Source organism: Entelurus aequoreus, linkage group LG21 (genome assembly GCF_033978785.1).
Source record: "Entelurus aequoreus isolate RoL-2023_Sb linkage group LG21, RoL_Eaeq_v1.1, whole genome shotgun sequence".
NCBI classification, from domain to species: Eukaryota; Metazoa; Chordata; class Actinopteri; order Syngnathiformes; family Syngnathidae; genus Entelurus; species Entelurus aequoreus.
The window spans coordinates 5,429,095-5,453,525 of NC_084751.1; the positions used below are offsets into that span (position 1 = coordinate 5,429,095).

Genomic DNA, 24,431 nt, shown 5'->3' on the forward strand with positions numbered 1-24,431 from the left:
CCAAGGACAGTCACTGGGTCTTTGTTAACGAGGTACGTGCACCTTGCCTACTTACTCTACATTTATTCACCCGGGGGCCCACCTTTACACTACAGAGGGCCCACCGTATCATTACCACTGAAGTAGTCACTGAAATATACTGAAGTAGTCCATGAAATATACTGAAGTAGTCCATGAAATATACTGAAGTAGTCACTGAAATATACTGAAGTAGTCCATGAAGTATACTGAAGTAGTCACTGAAATATACTGAAGTAGTCACTGAAATATACTGAAGTAGTCCATGAAATATACTGAAGAAGTCACTGAAATATACTGAAGTAGTCACTGAAATATACTGAAGTAGTCCATGAAATATACTGAAGTAGTCCATGAAATATACTGAAGTAGTCACTGAAATATACTGAAGTAGTCCATGAAATATACTGAAGTAGTCACTGAAATATACTGAAGTAGTCCATGAAATATACTGAAGTAGTCCATGAAATATACTGAAGTAGTCACTGAAATATACTGAAGTAGTCACTGAAATATACTGAAGTAGTCACTGAAATATACTGAAGTAGTCCATGAAATATACTGAAGTAGTCACTGAAATATACTGAAGTAGTCACTGAAATATACTGAAGTAGTCCATGAAATATACTGAAGTAGTCCATGAAATATACTGAAGTAGTCCATGAAATATACTGAAGTAGTCCATGAAATATACTGAAGTAGTCACTGAAATATACTGAAGTAGTCCATGAAATATACTGAAGTAGTCCATGAAATATACTGAAGTAGTCACTGAAATATACTGAAGTAGTCCATGAAATATACTGAAGTAGTCCATGAAATATACTGAAGTAGTCCATGAAGTATACTGAAGTAGTCACTGAAATATACTGAAGTAGTCCATGAAATATACTGAAGTAGTCCATGAAATATACTGAAGTAGTCACTGAAATATACTGAAGTAGTCCATGAAATATACTGAAGTAGTCCATGAAATATACTGAAGTAGTCCATGAAATATACTGAAGTAGTCACTGAAATATACTGAAGTAGTCCATGAAATATACTGAAGTAGTCACTGAAATATAATGAAGTAGTCCATGAAGTATACTGAAGTAGTCACTGAAATATACTGAAGTAGTCCATGAAATATACTGAAGTAGTCCATGAAATATACTGAAGTAGTCACTGAAATATACTGAAGTAGTCCATGAAATATACTGAAGTAGTCCATGAAATATACTGAAGTAGTCCATGAAATATACTGAAGTAGTCACTGAAATATACTGAAGTAGTCCATGAAATATACTGAAGTAGTCCATGAAATATACTGAAGTAGTCACTGAAATATAATGAAGTAGTCCATGAAATATACTGAAGTAGTCCATGAAATATACTGAAGTAGTCACTGAAATATACTGAAGTAGTCCATGAAATATACTGAAGTAGTCCATGAAATATACTGAAGTAGTCACTGAAATATACTGAAGTAGTCACTGAAATATACTGAAGTAGTCCATGAAATATACTGAAGTAGTCCATGAAATATACTGAAGTAGTCACTGAAATATACTGAAGTAGTCCATGAAATATACTGAAGTAGTCACTGAAATATACTGAAGTAGTCCATGAAATATACTGAAGTAGTCCATGAAGTATACTGAAGTAGTCCATGAAATATACTGAAGTAGTCCATGAAATATATTGAAGTAGTCCATGAAATATACTGAAGTAGTCCATGAAATATACTGAAGTAGTCCATGAAATATACTGAAGTAGTCACTGAAATATACTGAAGTAGTCCATGAAATATACTGAAGTAGTCCATGAAATATACTGAAGTAGTCCATGAAATATACTGAAGTAGTCACTGAAATATACTGAAGTAGTCACTGAAATATACTGAAGTAGTCCATGAAATATACTGAAGTAGTCCATGAAATATATTGAAGTAGTCCATGAAATATACTGAAGTAGTCCATGAAATATACTGAAGTAGTCACTGAAATATACTGAAGTAGTCCATGAAATATACTGAAGTAGTCCATGAAATATACTGAAGTAGTCCATGAAATATACTGAAGTAGTCACTGAAATATACTGAAGTAGTCCATGAAATATACTGAAGTAGTCACTGAAATATACTGAAGTAGTCCATGAAATATACTGAAGTAGTCCATGAAATATACTGAAGTAGTCACTGAAATATACTGAAGTATTCCATGAAATATACTGAAGTAGTCCATGAAATATACTGAAGTAGTCACTGAAATATACTGAAGTAGTCACTGAAATATACTGAAGTAGTCCATGAAAAATACTAAAGTAGTCCATGAAATATACTGAAGTAGTCCATGAAATATATTGAAGTAGTCCATGAAATATACAGAAGTAGTCCATGAAATATACTGAAGTAGTCACTGAAATATACTGAAGTAGTCCATGAAATATACTGAAGTAGTCACTGAAATATACTGAAGTAGTCCATGAAATATACTGAAGTAGTCCATGAAATATATTGAAGTAGTCCATGAAATATACTGAAGTAGTCCATGAAATATACTGAAGTAGTCCATGAAATATACTGAAGTAGTCACTGAAATATACTGAAGTAGTCACTGAAATATACTGAAGTAGTCCATGAAATATACTGAAGTAGTCACTGAAATATACTGAAGTAGTCCCTGAAATATACTGAAGTAGTCCATGAAATATACTGAAGTAGTCACTGAAATATACTGAAGTAGTCCATGAAATATACTGAAGTAGTCACTGAAATATACTGAAATAGTCCATGAAATATACTGAAGTAGTCCATGAAATATACTGAAGTAGTCACTGAAATATACTGAAGTAGTCCATGAAATATACTGAAGTAGTCCATGAAATATACTGAAGTAGTCCATGAAGTATACTGAAGTAGTCACTGAAATATACTGAAGTAGTCCATGAAATATACTGAAGTAGTCCATGAAATATACTGAAGTAGTCACTGAAATATACTGAAGTAGTCCATGAAATATACTGAAGTAGTCACTGAAATATACTGAAGTAGTCACTGAAATATACTGAAGTAGTCCATGAAATATACTGAAGTAGTCCATGAAATATACTGAAGTAGTCACTGAAATATACTGAAGTAGTCCATGAAATATACTGAAGTAGTCCATGAAATATACTGAAGTAGTCCATGAAATATACTGAAGTAGTCACTGAAATATACTGAAGTAGTCCATGAAATATACTGAAGTAGTCCATGAAATATATTGAAGTAGTCCATGAAATATACTGAAGTAGTCACTGAAATATACTGAAGTAGTCCATGAAATATACTGAAGTAGTCCATGAAATATACAGAAGTAGTCCATGAAATATATTGAAGTAGTCCATGAAATATACTGAAGTAGTCCATGAAATATACTGAAGTAGTCCATGAAATATACTGAAGTAGTCACTGAAATATACTGAAGTAGTCCATGAAATATACTGAAGTAGTCCATGAAATATACTGAAGTAGTCACTGAAATATACTGAAGTAGTCCATGAAATATACTGAAGTAGTCCATGAAATATACTGAAGTAGTCACTGAAATATACTGAAGTATTCCATGAAATATACTGAAGTAGTCCATGAAATATACTGAAGTAGTCCATGAAATATACTGAAGTAGTCACTGAAATATACTGAAGTAGTCCATGAAATATACTGAAGTAGTCCATGAAATATACTGAAGTAGTCACTGAAATATACTGAAGTAGTCCATGAAATATACTGAAGTAGTACATGAAATATACTGAAGTAGTCACTGAAATATACTGAAGTATTCCATGAAATATACTGAAGTAGTCCATGAAATATACTGAAGTAGTCCATGAAATATACTGAAGTAGTCACTGAAATATACTAAAGTAGTCCATTAAATATACTGAAGTAGTCACTGAAATATACTGAAGTAGTCACTGAAATATACTGAAGTAGTCCATGAAATATACTAAAGTAGTCCATGAAATATACTGAAGTAGTCCATGAAATATATTGAAGTAGTCCATGAAATATACTGAAGTAGTCCATGAAATATACTGAAGTAGTCCATGAAATATACTGAAGTAGTCCATGAAATATACTGAAGTAGTCCATGAAATATACTGAAGTAGTCACTGAAATATACTGAAGTATTCCATGAAATATACTGAAGTAGTCCATGAAATATACTGAAGTAGTCCATGAAATATACTGAAGTAGTCCATGAAATATACTGAAGTAGTCCATGAAATATACTGAAGTAGTCACTGAAATATACTAAAGTAGTCCATTAAATATACTGAAGTAGTCACTGAAATATACTGAAGTAGTCACTGAAATATACTGAAGTAGTCCATGAAATATACTAAAGTAGTCCATGAAATATACTGAAGTAGTCCATGAAATATATTGAAGTAGTCCATGAAATATACTGAAGTAGTCCATGAAATATACTGAAGTAGTCACTGAAATATACTGAAGTAGTCCATGAAATATACTGAAGTAGTCCATGAAATATACTGAAGTAGTCCATGAAATATACTGAAGTAGTCACTGAAATATACTGAAGTATTCCATGAAATATACTGAAGTAGTCCATGAAATATACTGAAGTAGTCCATGAAATATACTGAAGTAGTCCATGAAGTATACTGAAGTAGTCCATGAAGTATACTGCACAAGGAGGACACACAATTACTCCGTGTTCCAATAAAGCAAATTCATAATAAAATTGTTCCTTAAATAAACGCTCAATAAAATTGAAGTCATCATTTTTGCGCTGAAGAAACTGCAGACTTCTTCTGTTTGTTTGAAGTTGTCATTACTGCCACTAGTGGTGGGGAAGTGTATTACACCTGAAGGACCACAGCTGGGAAACACATGTGTAGGGGGCGCCGGCGACCCAACAATTGGGCCCCGGCCCTATGGTTGAGATGTAGTGTGATACTAGCTGACTTGTTGTAGTTGATAGTAGTAGTAGTAGCAGCATAAACGCTCCTTTATTGCTGCGGGGAGCTGCTTCCTGGCGGCAGTAAATGATCTCAACATAAAAAGCTTTCCTTCCAAATGGACTATTTTCATAGTTGGAGCATAAAAATCATCTTTACAACTTTCTAAATAGAATTATTATTTTTATTTCATGAGAGCCCTCAGGACATGAAATTATAATAATACAATATAATAATGCTGAGGCTGCAGAGGTCACGATACTGGGCAGCAGTATCAGTCTGTGCTCAGTTAGTGCACTTTGATGAGGTGAGAACAAACATAAGTGCACTTTGATGAGGTGAGAACAAACATGAGTGCACTTTGATGAAGTGAAAACAAACATGAGTGCACTTTGACGCAGTAAAAACAAACATGAGTGCACTTTGATGAAGGTAAAACAAACATGAGTGCACTTTGACGCAGTAAAAACAAACATGAGTGCACTTTGATGAAGTGAAAACAAACATTAGTGCACTTTGATGAAGTGAAAACAAACATGAGTGCACTTTGATGAGGTGAAAACAAACATGAGTGCACTTTGACGCAGTGAAAACAAACATTAGTGCACTTTGATGAAGTGAAAACAAACATGAGTGCACTTTAATGAAGGTAAAACAAACATGAGTGCACTTTGATGAAGGTAAAACAAACATGAGTGCACTTTGACGCAGTGAAAACAAACATTAGTGCACTTTGATGAAGTGAAAACAAACATTAGTGCACTTTGATGAAGGTAAAACAAACATTAGTGCACTTTGATGAAGTGAAAACAAACATTAGTGCACTTTGATGAAGTGAAAACAAACATGAGTGCACTTTGATGAAGGTAAAACAAACATGAGTGCACTTTGATGAAGGTAAAACAAACATGAGTGCACTTTGACGCAGTGAAAACAAACATTAGTGCACTTTGATGAAGTGAAAACAAACATTAGTGCACTTTGATGAAGGTAAAACAAACATGAGTGCACTTTGATGAAGGTAAAACAAATATGAGTGCACTTTGACGCAGTGAAAACAAACATTAGTGCACTTTGATGAAGTGAAAACAAACATGAGTGCACTTTGATGAAGGTAAAACAAACATGAGTGCACTTTGATGAAGGTAAAACAAACATGAGTGCACTTTGACGCAGTGAAAACAAACATTAGTGCACTTTGATGAAGGTAAAACAAACATGAGTGCACTTTGACGCAGTGAAAACAAACATTAGTGCACTTTGATGAAGGTAAAACAAACATGAGTGCACTTTGATGAAGGTAAAACAAACATGAGTGCACTTTGACGCAGTGAAAACAAACATTAGTGCACTTTGATGAAGTGAAAACAAACATTAGTGCACTTTGATGAAGGTAAAACAAACATGAGTGCACTTTGATGAAGGTAAAACAAATATGAGTGCACTTTGACGCAGTGAAAACAAACATTAGTGCACTTTGATGAAGTGAAAACAAACATGAGTGCACTTTGATGAAGGTAAAACAAACATGAGTGCACTTTGATGAAGGTAAAACAAACATGAGTGCACTTTGACGCAGTGAAAACAAACATTAGTGCACTTTGATGAAGTGAAAACAAACATTAGTGCACTTTGATGAAGGTAAAACAAACATTAGTGCACTTTGATGAAGTGAAAACAAACATTAGTGCACTTTGATGAAGGTAAAACAAACATGAGTGCACTTTGATGAAGGTAAAACAAACATGAGTGCACTTTGATGAAGGTAAAACAAACATGAGTGCACTTTGACGCAGTGAAAACAAACATTAGTGCACTTTGATGAAGTGAAAACAAACATTAGTGCACTTTGATGAAGGTAAAACAAACATGAGTGCACTTTGATGAAGGTAAAACAAATATGAGTGCACTTTGACGCAGTGAAAACAAACATTAGTGCACTTTGATGAAGTGAAAACAAACATGAGTGCACTTTGATGAAGGTAAAACAAACATGAGTGCACTTTGATGAAGGTAAAACAAACATGAGTGCACTTTGACGCAGTGAAAACAAACATTAGTGCACTTTGATGAAGTGAAAACAAACATTAGTGCACTTTGATGAAGGTAAAACAAACATTAGTGCACTTTGATGAAGTGAAAACAAACATTAGTGCACTTTGATGAAGGTAAAACAAACATGAGTGCACTTTGATGAAGGTAAAACAAACATGAGTGCACTTTGATGAGGTGAAAACAAACATGAGTGCACTTTGATGAAGTGAAAACAAAGGTGAGTGCACTTTGATGAAGTGAAAACAAACATGAGTGCACTTTGATGAAGTGAAAACAAACATGAGTGCACTTTGATGAAGTGAAAACAAACATGAGTGCACTTTGATGAAGTGAAAACAAACATGAGTGCACTTTGATGAAAGTAAAACAAACATGTTGGATCCACCATGTTGGGAAATGAGCAACAACATCTATATATATATATATATACATTATAAATATTTCTTGGTGTTGCGCTCATGTCAACAACGTGTTGTGTGCATTCAGCCGGTACGTTGCCGCGCTTTTATTTTGAAGAGCCAAAACCGCTTTTCGTTTCTGGAGCCAAATGGATGCTAATGAGCTAATTAGCTTGTTTTCATGCTGCCAGAAACAACCTTCATCAAGTCATCTACATGCGCCACCGCGTGTGTGTGTGTGTGTGTGTGTGTGTGTGTGTGTGTGTGTGTGTGTGTGTGTGTGTGTGTGTGTGTGTGTGTGTGTGTGTGTGTGTGTGTGTGTGTGTGTGTGTGTGTGTGTGTGTGTGTGTGTGTGTGTGTGTGCGTGTGTGTGTGTGTGTGTGTGTGTGTGTGTGTGCCACCATGCTAAGTTGCTTCAGCACTAAGTACCAACACCCGCTCTTGCATATATTGTTGATATACTTTGATGCTGTAGGTCAGGGGTCAGCAACCTTTTTGAAAGCAAGAGCTACTTCTTGGGTAGTGATTAATGCGAAGGGCTACCAGTTTGATACACACTTCAATAAATTACCAGAAATAGCCAATTTGCTCAATTTACCTTTAACTCTATGTTATTATTAATAATTAATGATATTTACACTTAATTGAACGGTTTAAAAGAGGAGAAAACACGAAAAAAAAGACAATTAAATTTTGAAACATAGTTTATCTTCAATTTTGACTCTTTAAAATTCAAAATTCAACCGAAAAAAAGAAGAGAAAAACTCGCTAATTCCAATCTTTTTGAAAAAATTAAAAAAATAATTTATGGAACATCATTAGTAATTTTTCCTGATTAAGATTAATTTTAGAGTTTTAATGACATGTTTTAAATAGGTTAAAATCCAATCTGCACTTTGTTAGAATATATAACAAATTGGACCAAGCTATATTTCTAACAAAGACAAATCATTATTTCTTCTAGATTTTCCAGAACAAAAATTTTAAAAGAAATTCAAAAGACTTTGAAATAAGATTTAAATTTGATTCTACAGATTTTCTAGATTTGCCAGAATCATTTTTTTGAATTTTAATCATAATAAGTTTGAAGAAATATTTCACAAATATTCTTCGTCGAAAAAACAGAAGCTAAAATGAAACATTTTATTAAAATGTATTTATTATTCTTTACAATAATAAAAAAAAAAAACTTGAACATTGATTTAAATTGTCAGGAAAGAAGAGGAAGGAATTTAAAAGGTAAAAAGGTATATGTGTTTAAAAATCCTAAAATCATTTCTAAGGTTGTATTTTTTCTCTAAAATTGTCTTTCTAAAAGTTATAAGAAGCAAAGTAAAAAAATGTATGAATTTATTTAAACAAGTGAAGACCAAGTCTTTAAAATATTTTCTTGGATTTTCAAATTCTATTTGAGTTTTGTCTCTCTTAGAATTAAAAATGTCGGGCAAAGCGAGACCAGCTTGCTAGTAAATAAATACAATTTAAAAAATAGAGGCACCGATGATCGTGGTGAAATCCTCCGTCGCGCCGTCGATCGCTGGAATGCAGGTGAGCACGGGTGTTGATGAGCAGATGAGGGCTGGCGTAGGTGCAGAGCTAATGTTTTTAGCATAGCTCTGTTGAAGTCCCGTAGCTACGTTAGCTTCAATGGCGTCATTAGCAACAGCATTGCTAGGCTTCGCCAGGCGGGACAGCATTAACCGTGTGGTTACAGGTCCAGGGTTTGGTTCAGTGTCTCCTGATAGTAGAAGTAATAGTAGTATTGTTGATCTTCAGTCTATCCTTCCAGTCTGAGGCATGTTTCTTTTGTTTCTATCCGCAGTTAAAGCACGATGCTATCACGTTAGCTCCGAAGCTAAAGTGCTTCGCCGATGTATTGTCGTGGAGATAAAAGTCACTGTGAATGTCCATTTCGCGTTCTGGACTCTCATTTTCAAGAGGATATAGTATCCCAGGTGGTTTAAGATACAAATCCGTGATCCACAATAGAAAAAGGAGAGAGTGTGGAATCCAATGAGCCAGCTTGTACTTAAGTTACGGTCAGAGCGAAAAAAGATACGTCCTGCACTGCACTCTAGTCCTTCACTCACTTTCCTCATCCACAAATCTTTCATCCTGGCTCAAATTAATGGGGTAATCGTCGCTTTCTCGGTCCGAATCGCTCTCGCTGCTGGTGTAAACAATGTGCAGATGTGAGGCGCTCCACAACCTGTGACGTCACGCTACTTCCGGTACAGGCAAGGCTTTTTTTATCAGCGACCAAAAGTTGCGAACTTTATCGTTGATGTTCTCTACTAAATCCTTCCATCAATAATATGGCAATATCGCGAAATGATCAAGTATGACACATAGAATGGATCTGCTATCCCCGTTTAAATTAAAAAAAAAAAAATTTCAGTAGGCCTTTAACTCCTTGTGGCTTACTTTTGCATCTCTCCTGGTTGTGTTGTACGAGCTGGTCTCCTCAAGCTTTAGTAAAACTTGGCCGAGTACTATCCTGTCTCTGTGGTCCTCTTTGCATCTCTCCTGGTTGTGTTGTACGAGCTGGTCTCCTCAAGCTTTAGTAAAACTTGGCCGAGTACTATCCTGTCTCTGTGGTCCTCTTTGCATCTCTCCTGGTTGTGTTGTACGAGCTGGTCTCCTCAAGCTTTAGTAAAACTTGGCCAAGTACTATCCTGTCTCTGTGGTCCTCTTTGCATCTCTCCTGGTTGTGTTGTAAGAGCTGGTCTCCTCAAGCTTTAGTAAAACTTGGCCGAGTACTATCCTGTCTCTGTGGTCCTCTTTGCATCTCTCCTGGTTGTGTTGTAAGAGCTGGTCTCCTCAAGCTTCAGTAAAACTTGGCCGAGTACTATCCTGTCTCTGTGGTCCTCTTTGCATCTCTCCTGGTTGTGTTGTAAGAGCTGGTCTCCTCAAGCTTTAGTAAAACTTGGTCAAGTTTGTCTGTATCGAACCTCGTCTGCATGAATAAACGTCTGTTTCTTTGAAATTTCACCGCTAACATATTCCTAGCCACTTCCTGCTCCGCTCATTATGCAAATATGACGTCAAATTTGGGGCTGCGCGATTAATCGACATTGAGGTTTTAATTAGTGCGAGGACATAACCACAAAAGGCGGAGTTTTGTTGTCGTTTTCAGAGGGTTTCTCCGCCGTCACCGCCATTTGAGTGACGTGTCGGCCAGTCAGAACTGTCGAGCCTCGCATTCTTTGTCTCCTGTCCGATCAAACGTGTTCAAGGAACACTGTGTTGGATACTTCTCCTGATGCCTTATTTGTATTTGACTTTATTCAATGTTTGGCTAGAATTGTATTTAACAAAACCGGTTTTCTTTGAAATAATATATCAAACTGTAAGACATTTTTATGTATTTTATGGAAAAACGTAATTAATCACAGAACTGTTACACCATGTTATTAATAAAGTGCTGATTTTCAATGGAGAATCGCTTTGAATCGAATCGTTGCTCCCAAGAATCGAATCGAATCGTGTGTTGTCCAAAGATTCAGATACCTCAAATACTGTACATCATTACAATGAATTTGTGTTTTTGTTGCACGCGGACCTATTTAAGTGACGGACCGGCAGCCAGTGCTGACAACCACTGATGTATAAAAGTTGTGAGTTATGTCAATAAAACGACTATTTACAGTATTCAGTTTTTTGAGTTGATGAACATCTGCCTGTGAGTTACTGGACGCCTTCGAGGTTGTCGGGGTTGATGAAGCACCGTAGTCAGTAGTCCAGAGTTAGCTGGCCTTCGCTAACTCCTATTAGCAGGCGTGAAATATTGTTGTGTGGTGTTGCTTCCTTGTTTGTCACTACCCCAAGCCGGCCATCATGCACGTAGCAGCGGCACTTGAAGTGAGCGTGTCATAATGACTGCAGTCAGATGGATACAAAGTATCGCTAGTCCAAAATCTTAATGGTCTTCCTGGACCGACCCAATTAGGAACCGGTACCAAAAAATACCAAAACACGATATACTTCCCTACTAAAAAATGTAGGGACAACTGCTCCTGATTGACAATCAGGAGACACACCTGTAACTGGTTGACAATCAGGAGACACATCAGGAGACACACCTGTAACTGGTTGACAATCAGGAGACACACCTGCTCCTGGTTGACAATCAGGATACACACCTGTAACTGGTTGACAGTCAGGCTACACACCTGTAACTGGTTGACAGACAGTCAGGAGACACACCTGTAACTGGTTGACAGTCAGGACACACACCTGTAACTGGTTGACAGACAGTCAGGAGACACACTTGCAACTGGTTGACAATGAGAAAACACACCTGCTCCTGATTGACAATCAGGAGACACACACCTATAACCGGTTGATAATCAGGAGACACATCAGGAGACACACCTGCTCCTGGTTGACAATCAGGAGAAACACCAATAACTGGTTGACAATCAGGAGACACACCTGCTCCTGGTTGACAATCAGGATACACACCTGTAACTGGTTGACAGTCAGGAGACACACCTGCTCCTGGTTGACAATCAGGATACACACCTGTAACTGGTTGACAGTCAGTCAGGAGACACACCTGCTCCTGGTTGACAATCAGGATACACACCTGTAACTGGTTGACAGTCAGGATACACACCTGTAACTGGTTGACAGACAGTCAGGAGACACACTTGCAACTGGTTGACAATGAGAAAACACACCTGCTCCTAATTGACAATCAGGAGACACACACCTGTAACTGGTTGATAATCAGGAGACACATCAGGAGACACACCTCCTCCTGATTGACAATCAGGAGAAACACCTGTAACTGGTTGACAATCAGGAGACATATCAGGAGACACACCTGCTCCTGGTTGACAATCAGGATACACACCTGCAACTAGTTGAAAATCAGTAGACACACCAGGAGACACACCTGCAACTGGTTGACAATCAGTAGACACACCTGCAACTGGTTGACAATCAGGAGACATACCTGTAACTGCCCGCAACTCCTTTATGTGTAATCATTTTGAGGACCAAATATTTTTGTTGCAAAACTGGATCCTTTCAAGAAGTGTGTGGCCCCAAACAAGGGTCGAGGTCTCCCCTGTGAAAGTTGCTGACTCAGCACGCGTCCTCCGCAGGAAATCAGCGACGCAGAGATCCTGGAGCTTACCCACAGTGCACTGGGCCGCATAACGGTGGTCCGGCAGATCTTCCCGCCGTGGAAGGACAGCGGCGCCCGGTGCCAGCGACAAAACCATCGCATCTCCTCGCTGCTGTGCGACCCCCAGGAGGGCTACCTGCAGAACCTGGAGGTACGTACAACTGCAGAACCTGGAGGTACGTACACCTGCAGAACCTGGAGGTACGTACACCTGCAGAACCTGGAGGTACGTACACCTGCAGAACCTGCAGGTACGTACACCTGCAGAACCTGCAGGTACGTACACCTGCAGAACCTGGAGGTACGTACACCTGCAGAACCTGGAGGTACGTACACCTGCAGAACCTGCAGGTACGTACACCTGCAGAACCTGCAGGTACGTACGCCTGCAGAACCTGCAGGTACGTACGCCTGCAGAACCTGCAGGTACGTACGCCTGCAGAACCTGCAGGTACGTACACCTGCAGAACCTGCAGGTACGTACACCTGCAGAACCTGCAGGTACATACACCTGCAGAACCTGGAGGTACGTACACCTGCAGAACCTGCAGGTACGTACACCTGCAGAACCTGCAGGTAAGTACGCCGGCCTCCGTCGTGGAAGAGCTGGTTTAACCTTTGTCCTCTCGACTCCGCCCCTCCCAGGTGTCCAACCTCTACCTGTATGACAGCGTGCTGATGCTGGCCAACGCCTTCTACAGGAAGCTGGAGGACAGGAAGTGGCACAGCATGGCCAGTCTCAACTGCATCAGGAAGTCTACCAAACCGTGGAACGGAGGCTGGTCCATGCTGGAGACCATCCAGAAGGTGCGTGGTCCTTCACCAGTCTTTTGGAACTACCAACTACCAACCCCGCTATTTGCTAACTTGTAACTGAAGCACCTGTGACTGGTTGATAATCAGGAGACACACCTGCAACTGATTGACAATCAGGAGATACACTTGTAACTGGTTGGTTGGCAATCAGGAGACACAACTGTAACTGGTTGACAATGAGAAAACACATCAAGAGACACGCCTGCAACTGGTTGACAATCAGGAGACACGCGTGTAACTGGTTGACAATCAGTAGACCCACCTGTAACTGGTTGACAATCAGGAGACACACCTGCAACTGTTTGACAATGAGCAAACACACCTGCTCTTGATTGACAATCATGAGACACACCTGCTCCTGGTTGACAATCAGGGGACACACCTGCAACTGGTTGAAAATCAGGAGACACACCTGCAACTGGTTGACAATCAGCAGACCCACCTGTAACCGCTTGACAATCAGGAGACACATCAGGAGACACACCAGTAACGGGTTGACAATTAGGAAACACATCAGGAGACACACCTGTAACTGCTTGACAGTCAGGAGACACGCCTGTAACTGGTTGACATTCAGGAGACACACCTGTAACTGGTTGACAGTCAGGAGACACACCTGTAACTGGTTACTGGTATGCCAGTAGAATGTGCTAGCTTGTATGCCAGTAGAAGGCTAAGTTAGCATGTATGCCAGTAGAAGGCTAAGTTAGCATGTATGCCAGTAGAAGGCTAAGTTAGCATGTATGCCAGTAGAAGGCTAAGTTAGCATGTATGCCAGTAGAAGGCTAAGTTAGCATTTATGCAAGTAAAAGGCTAAGTTAACATGTATGCCAGTAGAAGGCTAAGTTAACATTTATGCAAGTAAAAGGCTAAGTTAACATGTATGCCAGTAGAAGGCTAAGTTAGCATGTTTGCCAGTAGAAGGCTAAGTTAGCATGTATGCCAGTAGAAGGCTAAGTTAGCAAGTTTGCCAGTAGAAGGCTAAGTTAGCATGTATGCCAGTAAAAGGCTAAGTTAGCATGTTTGCCAGTAGAAGGCTAAATTAGCATGTTTGCCAGTAGAAGGCTAAGTTAGCATGTATGCCAGTAGAAGGCTAAGTTAGCATGTTTGCCAGTAGAAGGCTAAGTTAGCATGTATGCCAGTAGAAGGCTAAGTTAGCATGTTTGCCAGTAGAAGGCTAAGTTAGCATGTATGCCAGTAGAAGGCTAAGTTAGCATATTTGCCAGTAGAAGGCTAAGTTAGCATGTTTGCCAGTAGAAGGCTAAGTTAGCATGTTTGCCAGTAGAAGGCTAAATTAGCATGTTTGCCAGTAGAAGGCTAAGTTAGCATGTTTGCCAGTAGAAGGCTAAGTTAGAATGTTTGCCAGTAGAAGGCTAAGTTAGCATGTATGCCAGTAGAAGGCTAAGTTAGCAAGTTTGCCAGCAGAAGGCTAAGTTAGCATGTATGCCAGTAGAAGGCCAAGTTAGCAAGTTTGCCAGTAGAAGGCTAAGTTAGCAAGTATGCCAGTAGAAGTGGGAGGAGTCACTGCAGGCTTCAGCGACGCCACATGGAAGGCAAACATTTGCTAGGATTTTCTTCCCGCTCGCTGACAGCCGCCGCGACCTTTGCCGCTGACAGGAGAAGTATTTTCTCTTTTATTGCGGCTGCCTGGCTGCTACACCGACTAATGAAAGCCATGAAATGTCATTTTTCTCCGGCCTTTCGACGCTGGCTGCCAGCAGACAAAAAAGCAAACATGTTGGAGATCACTGGAGGACGTTATGTTTGATAGCATCACAATGATAGCATCAGGGTGTTAGCATCTGGATGTTAGCATCACAATGATAGCATCAGGGTGTTTGCATCACAATGATAGCATCTGGGTGTTAGCATCACAATGATAGCATCAGGGTGTTAGCATGATTGTCCTAGCAACAGGGTATTAGCATCACGATAATAGCATCAGGGTGTTAGCAATATGGACTTTAAGAGAAGTGTGACTGTGTCCAGGGCAACATCACAGGTCTGACATGGACTATGGACTTTAAGAGAAGTGTGACTGTGTCCAGGGCAACATCACAGGTCTGACATGGACTATGGACTTTAAGAGAAGTGTGACTGTGTCCAGGGCAACATCACAGGTCTGACATGGACTATGGACTTTAAGAGAAGTGTGACTGTGTCCAGGGCAACATCACAGGTCTGACAGGGACTATGGACTTTAAGAGAAGTGTGACTGTGTCCAGGGCAACATCACAGGTCTGACAGGGACTATGGACTTTAAGAGAAGTGTGACTGTGTCCAGGGCAACATCACAGGTCTGACATGGACTATGGACTTTAAGAGAAGCGTGACTGTGTCCAGGGCAACATCACAGGTCTGACAGGGACTATGGACTTTAAGAGAAGTGTGACTGTGTCCAGGGCAACATCACAGGTCTGACATGGACTATGGACTTTAAGAGAAGTGTGACTGTGTCCAGGGCAACATCACAGGTCTGACATGGACTATGGACTTTAAGAGAAGTGTGACTGTGTCCAGGGCAACATCACAGGTCTGACATGGACTATGGACTTTAAGAGAAGTGTGACTGTGTCCAGGGCAACATCACAGGTCTGACATGGACTATGGACTTTAAGAGAAGTGTGACTGTGTCCAGGGCAACATCACAGGTCTGACAGGGACTATGGACTTTAAGAGAAGTGTGACTGTGTCCAGGGCAACATCACAGGTCTGACAGGGACTATGGACTTTAAGAGAAGTGTGACTGTGTCCAGGGCAACATCACAGGTCTGACAGGGACTATGGACTTTAAGAGAAGTGTGACTGTGTCCAGGGCAACATCACAGGTCTGACAGGGACTATGGACTTTAAGAGAAGTGTAACTGTGTCCAGGGCAACATCACAGGTCTGACAGGGACTATGGACTTTAAGAGAAGTGTGACTGTGTCCAGGGCAACATCACAGGTCTGACAGGGACTATGGACTTTAAGAGAAGTGTGACTGTGTCCAGGGCAACATCACAGGTCTGACAGGGACTATGGACTTTAAGAAAAGTGTGACTGTGTCCAGGGCAACATCACAGGTCTGACAGGGACTATGGACTTTAAGAAAAGTGTGACTGTGTCCAGGGCAACATCACAGGTCTGACAGGGACTATGGACTTTAAGAGAAGTGTGACTGTGTCCAGGGCAACATCACAGGTCTGACAGGGACTATGGACTTTAAGAGAAGTGTGACTGTGTCCAGGGCAACATCACAGGTCTGACAGGGACTATGGACTTTAAGAGAAGTGTGACTGTGTCCAGGGCAACATCACAGGTCTGACATGGACTATGGACTTTAAGAGAAGTGTGACTGTGTCCAGGGCAACATCACAGGTCTGACAGGGACTATGGACTTTAAGAGAAGTGTAACTGTGTCCAGGGCAACATCACAGGTCTGACAGGGACTATGGACTTTAAGAGAAGTGTGACTGTGTCCAGGGCAACATCACAGGTCTGACAGGGACTATGGACTTCAAGGACAGCGGTGCCAACTCTCACGTCCACTTTGAGATCCTGGGATCCAGTTTCAGCGAGACCTTCGGCAAGGACTACAAGAGGGTGAGTTTGCACTTTTGTCACCCACAGAAACAACACCACCACACTTCTTCTACTTCCTCGCTTTCACGCTGTTCTTTTTCCATCCGACCGAGTAGCAACTTGTTGCCATGGCGACCGTGATCCATCCATCACACGTTGTCTGAGTCCACAGCACCAACTAGTGGTCTGGCATGAACACTGCAGGCTTTAGTACTATTATTAACTACCACTGCAGTCATTATTCTATTCACACACACGCACGCACACGCACACACACACACACACACACACACACACACACACACACACACACACACACACACACACACACACACACACACACACACACACACACACACACACACACACACACACACACACACACACACACACACACACACACACACAATGTACTGCTGCAGTAATGAAGATTTAATCATGTGCCCTCTCTGAATTATGACTCCCTCTGTGTTTCATAATGACCATGTTAAGAACACACACACACACACACACACACACACACACACACACACCCACACACACACACGCACACACACACACACACACACTAGTAATAAAGCCCCCCCCCCTCCATTAGTCCGCTGATAGAAGGAGAAAGAAGCATGAAGCGTTATGATTCGTCATGTCAATATTGAAATATAACTATTAATTTAATAGTTAATTAAAGACAAAGAAGTTTGCGCCTTCAAAATAAAATCCTCTAATTTTCCGTGCGTAGTGAAGACGTTCGCACCTCCACAATGAAATCAACTCATCTTTGTTGCGTAAGGACGAAGTTTAAACCTTCACAATAAAATCCTCTCATCTTTAGTGCGTATTGAAGAAGTTCGCACCTTCACAATAAAATCAACTCATATTTGTTGCGTAATGAGGAAGTTTAAACCTTCACAATAACATTATCTCTTCTTTGGTGTGTAATAGAGAAGTTTGCGCTTTCACAATAAAATCATCTCATCTTTAATGCGTAATGAGGAAGTTTAAACCTTCGCAATAAAATCATCTCATCTTTGGTATGCAATAAAGAAGTTTGCGCCTTCACAATAAAATCATCTCATATTTGTTGCGTAATGAGGAAGTTTAAATCTTCACAATAAAATCATCTCTTCTTTGGTGTGTAATAGAGAAGTTTGCGCTTTCACAATAAAATCATGTCATCTTTAATGCGTAATGAGGAAGTTTAAACCTTCGCAATAAAATCATCTCATCTTTGGTATGCAATAAAGAAGTTTGCGCCTTCACAATAAAATCATCTCATATTTGTTGCGTAATGAGGAAGTTTAAATCTTCACAATAAAATCATCTCATCTTTGGTACGTAATGAAGTTTGCCCTTTCACAATAAAATCATCTCATCTTTGGTGCGTAAAGAAGAAGGTTGCCCTTTCACAATAAAATCATCTCGTCTTTGTTGCGTAATGAAGAAGTGTGCACCTTCACAATAAAATCATCTCGTCTTTGTTGTGTAATGAAGAAGTGTGTACCTTCACAATAAAATCATCTCATCCTTGGTATGCAATAAAGAAGTTTGTGCCTTCACAATAAAATAATCTCATATTTGTTGCGTAATGAGGAAGTTTAAATCTTCACAATAAAATCATCTCATCTTTGGTATGTAATAAAGAAATTTGCGCCTTCACAATAAAATCATCTCGTCTTTGTTGCGTAATGAAGAAGTTTGCCCCTTCACAATAAAAGTATCTCATCTTTGGTATGTAATAAAGAAGTTTGCGCCTTCACAATAAAATCATCTCATCTTTGATACGTAATGAAGTTTGCCCTTTCACAATAAAATCATCTCGTCTTTGTTGCGCAATGAAGAAGTTTGCCCCTTCACAATAAAAGTATCTCATCTTTGGTATGTAATAAAGAAGTTTGCGCCTTCACAATAAAATCATCTCATCTTTGATACGTAATGAAGTTTGCCCTTTCACAATAAAATCATCTCATCTTTGTTGCGTAATGAAGAAGTGTGCACCTTCACAATAAAATCATCTCGTCTTTGTTGCGTAATGAAGAAGTGTGCACCTTCACAATAAAATCATCTCGTCTTTGTTGCGTAATGAAGAAGTGTGCACCTTCACAATAAAATCATCTCGTCTTTGTTGTGTAATGAATAAGTTTGCCCCTTCACAATAAAATGGTCCCTGGCGTGCTGCAGCAGCGTGAAGAGCCTCTACCTCCATGTAGTCCAGACGGGGAAGGAGTGTCCATAATGGGGACGCCGCATTGTTCTCAAATGAATCCATTAGTGGCGTCGGAGAATGAAAATGAGCCTCGGGCGCCACTAATTTCAAGTCCCTGAGGTGGTTAACAACAATTTGCTTCTTTAGAAAGTCAAAGCTTGCTCATCTCTGTGAATAATAATCATAAGGCGCAGACTTTCTGTCCAATGACAGACGTCCAATTAGTCCCTGCGACAAAGAGGAGCGCTTGGGCGGCGTGGCGTCACGTGACCGCGGCGGACACGGGGCGCAGCAGGCGAGCACGCTGGCATTTGTCCGCACCGACACCGGAGACGAGTCGACGCCGCCGTAGCCTTTTGGATGTCAGGAGCAGGGAGGAAAAACAGGCCTGACATTTGAGCAAAAGCGGAGGAGTGAGGAGGAGGAATAATGCATGAGCGCACTGCAGATTTATTCCTCGTGTTCGAGTCCTCGGGGAAGTGAGCGGAACGTCGAGACTCGAGCTGTGAAGACGAGAACGCCGTGTCAGCTTTTTTCTACGGACTTTTATTTACTCACTTCCTCTAAGTCTAAAAGCATCCAAGAGTAAAAGTCATCAAAAGACATGTGCGGCAGGTGGTGCTATAACCACCATCAGGTGGTGCTATAACCACCATCAGGTGGTGCTATAACCACCATCAGGTGGTGCTATAACCACCGTCAGGTGCGGCAGGTGGTGCTATAACCACCATCAGGTGCGGCAGGTGGCGCTGTAACCACCATCAGGTGGTGCTATAACCACCATCAGGTGGTGCTATAACCACCATCAGGTGGTGCTATAACCACCATCAGGTGGTGCTATAACCACCGTCAGGTGCGGCAGGTGGTGCTATAACCACCATCAGGTGCGGCAGGTGGCGCTGTAACCACCATCAGGTGGTGCTATAACCACCGTCAGGTAGTGCTATAACCACCGTCAGGTGGTGCTATAACCACCGTCAGGTGCGGCAGGTGGTGCTATAACCACCGTCAGGTGCGGCAGGTGGTGCTATAACCACCGTCAGGTGCGGCAGGTGGCGCTGTAACCACCGTCAGGTGGTGCTATAACCACCGTCAGGTGGTGCTATAACCACCATCAGGTGGTGCTATAACCACCGTCAGGTGGCGCTGTAACCACCATCAGGTGGTGCTATAACCACCATCAGGTGGTGCTATAACCACCGTCAGGTGCGGCAGGTGGTGCTATAACCACCGTCAGGTGCGGCAGGTGGTGCTATAACCACCGTCAGGTGCGGCAGGTGGCGCTGTAACCACCGTCAGGTGGTGCTATAACCACCGTCAGGTGGTGCTATAACCACCATCAGGTGGTGCTATAACCACCGTCAGGTGGCGCTGTAACCACCATCAGGTGGTGCTATAACCACCATCAGGTGGTGCTATAACCACCGTCAGGTGCGGCAGGTGGCGCTGTAACCACCATCAGGTGGTGCTATAACCACCGTCAGGTGCGGCAGGTGGCGCTGTAACCGCCATCAGGTGGTGCTATAACCACCGTCAGGTGCGGCAGGTGGCGCTGTAACCACCGTCAGGTGGTGCTATAACCACTGTCAGGTGGTGCTATAACCACCGTCAGGTGCGGCAGGTGGTGCTATAACCACCATCAGGTGGTGCTATAACCACCGTCAGGTGCGGCAGGTGGTGCTATAACCACCATCAGGTGGTGCTATAACCACCGTCAGGTGCGGCAGGTGGTGCTGTAACCACCGTCAGGTGCGGCAGGTGGCGCTGTAACCACCGTCAGGTGGCGCTATAACCACCGTCAGGTGCGGCAGGTGGCACTGTAACCACTGTCAGGTGGTGCTATAACCACTGTCAGGTGCGGCAGGTGGCGCTGTAACCACTGGCAGGTGGTGCTATAACCACCGTCAGGTGCGGCAGGTGGCGCTGTAACCACTGACAGGTGGTGCTATAACCACCGTCAGGTGGTGCTATAACCACCGTCAGGTGCGGCAGGTGGCGCTGTAACCACCGTCAGGTGGTGCCATAACCACCGTAAGGTGGTGCTGTAACCACCGTCAGGTGCGGCAGGTGGCGCTGTAACCACCGTGAGGTGCGGCAGGTGGCGCTGTAACCACTGGCAGGTGGTGCTATAACCACTGTCAGGTGGTGCTATAACCACCGTCAGGTGCGGCAGGTGGTGCTATAACCACCATCAGGTGGTGCTATAACCACCGTCAGGTGCGGCAGGTGGTGCTATAACCACCATCAGGTGGTGTTATAACCACCGTCAGGTGCGGCAGGTGGTGCTGTAACCACCGTCAGGTGCGGCAGGTGGCGCTGTAACCACCGTCAGGTGGCGCTATAACCACCGTCAGGTGCGGCAGGTGGCACTGTAACCACTGTCAGGTGGTGCTATAACCACTGTCAGGTGCGGCAGGTGGCGCTGTAACCACTGGCAGGTGGTGCTATAACCACCGTCAGGTGCGGCAGGTGGCGCTGTAACCACTGGCAGGTGGTGCTATAACCACCGTCAGGTGGTGCTATAACCACCGTCAGGTGGTGCTATAACCACCGTAAGGTGGTGCTGTAACCACCGTCAGGTGCGGCAGGTGGCGCTGTAACCACCGTGAGGTGCGGCAGGTGGCGCTGTAACCACTGTCAGGTGGCGCTGTAACCACTGTCAGGTGCGGCAGGTGGCGCTGTAACCACCGTCAGGTGGCGCTGTAGCCACCGTCAGGTGCGGCAGGTGGCGCTGTAACCACCGTCAGGTGGCGCTGTAACCACTGTCAGGTGCGGCAGGTGGCGCTGTAACCAGCTTCAGGTGCGGCAGGTGGTGCTGTAACCACTGTCAGGTGGTGCTGTAACCAGCTTCAGGTGCGGCAGGTGGTGCTGTAACCACTGTCAGGTTCGACAGGTGGCGCTGTAACCACTGTCAGGTGGTGCTGTAACCAGCTTCAGGTGCGGCAGGCGGTGCTGTAACCACTGTCAGGTTCGACAGGTGGCGCTGTAACGGCAGCGGGGTTTGAACTCACAACCTACCCATCTCAGGGCGGACACTCTGTAACCACTAGGCCACTGACTAGGTCATGGACCAGGACCAGGACTCGGGGGTAGAACTCTACGGCTGCTAAGGTCCTGGTGCCGCTCATGTCCGCCTCCTCATCGGCCACAAATTTGGCCGTTCCGTAGTGTACCGCCTCGCCAGTAGTGTACCGCCTCGCCAGTCGTGTACCGCCTCGCCAGTAGTGTACCGCCTCGCCAGTCGTGTACCGCCTCGCCAGTCGTGGACCGCTTCGCCAGTAGTGTACCGCCTCGCCAGTCGTGTACCGCCTCGCCAGTCGTGTACCGCCTCGCCAGTCGTGGACCGCCTCGCCAGTAGTGTACCGCCTCGCCAGTCGTGGACCGCCTCGCCAGTTGTGTACCGCCTCGCCAGTCGTGGACCGCCTCGCCAGTAGTGTACCGCCTCGCCAGTCGTGGACCGCCTCGCCAGTAGTGTACCGCCTCGCCAGTCGTGTACCGCCTCGCCAGTCGTGTACCGCCTCGCCAGTCGTGGACCGCCTCGCCAGTCGTGTACCGCCTCGCCAGTAGTGTACCGCCTCGCCAGTAGAGGACCGCCTCGCCAGTAGTGTACCGCCTCGCCTGTAGTGTACCGCCTCGCCAGTAGTGTACCGCCTCGCCAGTAGTGTACCGCCTCGCCAGTAGTGTACCGCCTCGCCAGTAGTGGACCGCCTCGCCAGTCGTGTACCGCCTCGCCAGTCGTGTACCGCCTCGCCAGTAGTGTACCGCCTCGCCAGTAGTGGACCGCCTCGCCAGTAGTGTACCGCCTCGCCAGTAGTGGACCGCCTCGCCAGTTGTGTACCGCCTCGCCAGTCGTGGACCGCCTCGCCAGTAGTGTACCGCCTCGCCAGTCGTGTACCGCCTCGCCAGTCGTGTACCGCCTCGCCAGTCGTGGACCGCCTCGCCAGTCGTGTACCGCCTCGCCAGTAGTGTACCGCCTCGCCAGTCGTGTACCGCCTCGCCAGTCGTGGCCACGTTCAACTCACTGCCGCCACATGACTCGTGGCGGTACTGGATTCGGGTACACTTGGACCTCCCTCTGCTCTACCAGTTCATGTTTTCTTGAAGTTTAGGATTCTTCAGCGCCCCTCTTTTGTGTTCCTTGTTGCCATGGATGCTGATTATTTTGTCCTACCTGTGGTTAGTGGTGGTGTATCTCACTACCTGTGGTTAGTGGTGGTGTATCTCACTACCTGTGGTTAGTGGTGGTGTATCTCACTACCTGTGGTTAGTGATGGTGTATCTTACTACCTGTGGTTAGTGGTGGTGTATCTCACTACCTGTGGTTAGTGGTGGTGTATCTCACTACCTGTGGCTAGTGGTGGTGTATCTCACTACCTGTGGTTAGTGATGGTGTATCTTACTACCTGTGGTTAGTGGTGGTGTATCTCACTACCTGTGGTTAGTGGTGGTGTATCTCACTACCTGTGGTTAGTGGTGGTGTATCTCACTACCTGTGGTTAGTGGTGGTGTATCTCACTACCTGTGGTTAGTGGTGGTGTATCTCACCTGCTCCCGCTCACTAATCAGAGTGCTGTTTATTCCTGCCTTTGTTTGCGTCACACCACGTTCACCTTTGGTGATGTGTGCTTCTATACTCAGCTTTCCCTTTATGTTGATGTTGTCCATGAAGATGTTCCACGAATCATTACTTCCGTGAATGCTAACAACACGTGAATAATGGCTGCTTGGTACTGAAATATTGCACATAAATCATGTTGTTGTTTGTTTGTATTCATTGTGAACAAACACTCCTACATAAATGTACATTTAATGTCTTTCCTTCCAATTACTGCCAGCCAAGATGGCCTCATTACGGCGCTGTGCTTAATGAAGGCTGTCACATGGCGGGGGGGAGGGGCCTGATCACCGCACGCTAATGAAGGCACCTTGTTTGTGCGCCAAGATGGCGAGTAATGGTAATCACGGGACTTGACGTGGGACGCCTGATGAGTCAGACGTGTGTGTGTGTGTGTGTGTGTGTGTGTGTGTGTGTGTGTGTGTGTGTGTGTGTGTGTGTGTGTGTGTGTGTGTGTGTGTGTGTGTGTCCGAGCTGGTCTCCATGGCAACAGGGATGCTGTGTATCAGGCTGACACACACCATCAGGCATGAATGCGCCCGCGGGTGCGTAGTGAGACGTGAAGCAGCTGCTGGTGGTCACACAAACGTGACACCTTTGCTGGCTCCGCCTCTTTTAAGCTCCGCCCCCTGCTGACAAAATGTTACTGTGTTGTGGAGGCCAGCTGTTGCAGGTGTAA

The 24,431-nt window shown here is 43.4% G+C and overlaps 1 protein-coding gene across 2 annotated transcripts in view; it reads left to right on the forward strand.

The window, feature by feature from the left end:
• LOC133638201 (glutamate receptor ionotropic, delta-1-like) overlaps positions 1–24,431 on the forward strand; it is an 89,360-nt gene that overhangs the window by 19,801 nt on the left and 45,128 nt on the right. For both annotated transcript variants that reach the window (XM_062030556.1, XM_062030557.1), the window contains exons 3-6: positions 1–32; positions 12,533–12,706; positions 13,201–13,362; positions 16,836–16,955. The exon at positions 1–32 is cut by the window's left edge and continues 22 nt beyond it. In XM_062030556.1, coding sequence (XP_061886540.1) covers positions 1–32; positions 12,533–12,706; positions 13,201–13,362; positions 16,836–16,955 — 488 coding nt within the window. The remainder of the gene's footprint in view (positions 33–12,532; positions 12,707–13,200; positions 13,363–16,835; positions 16,956–24,431) is intronic.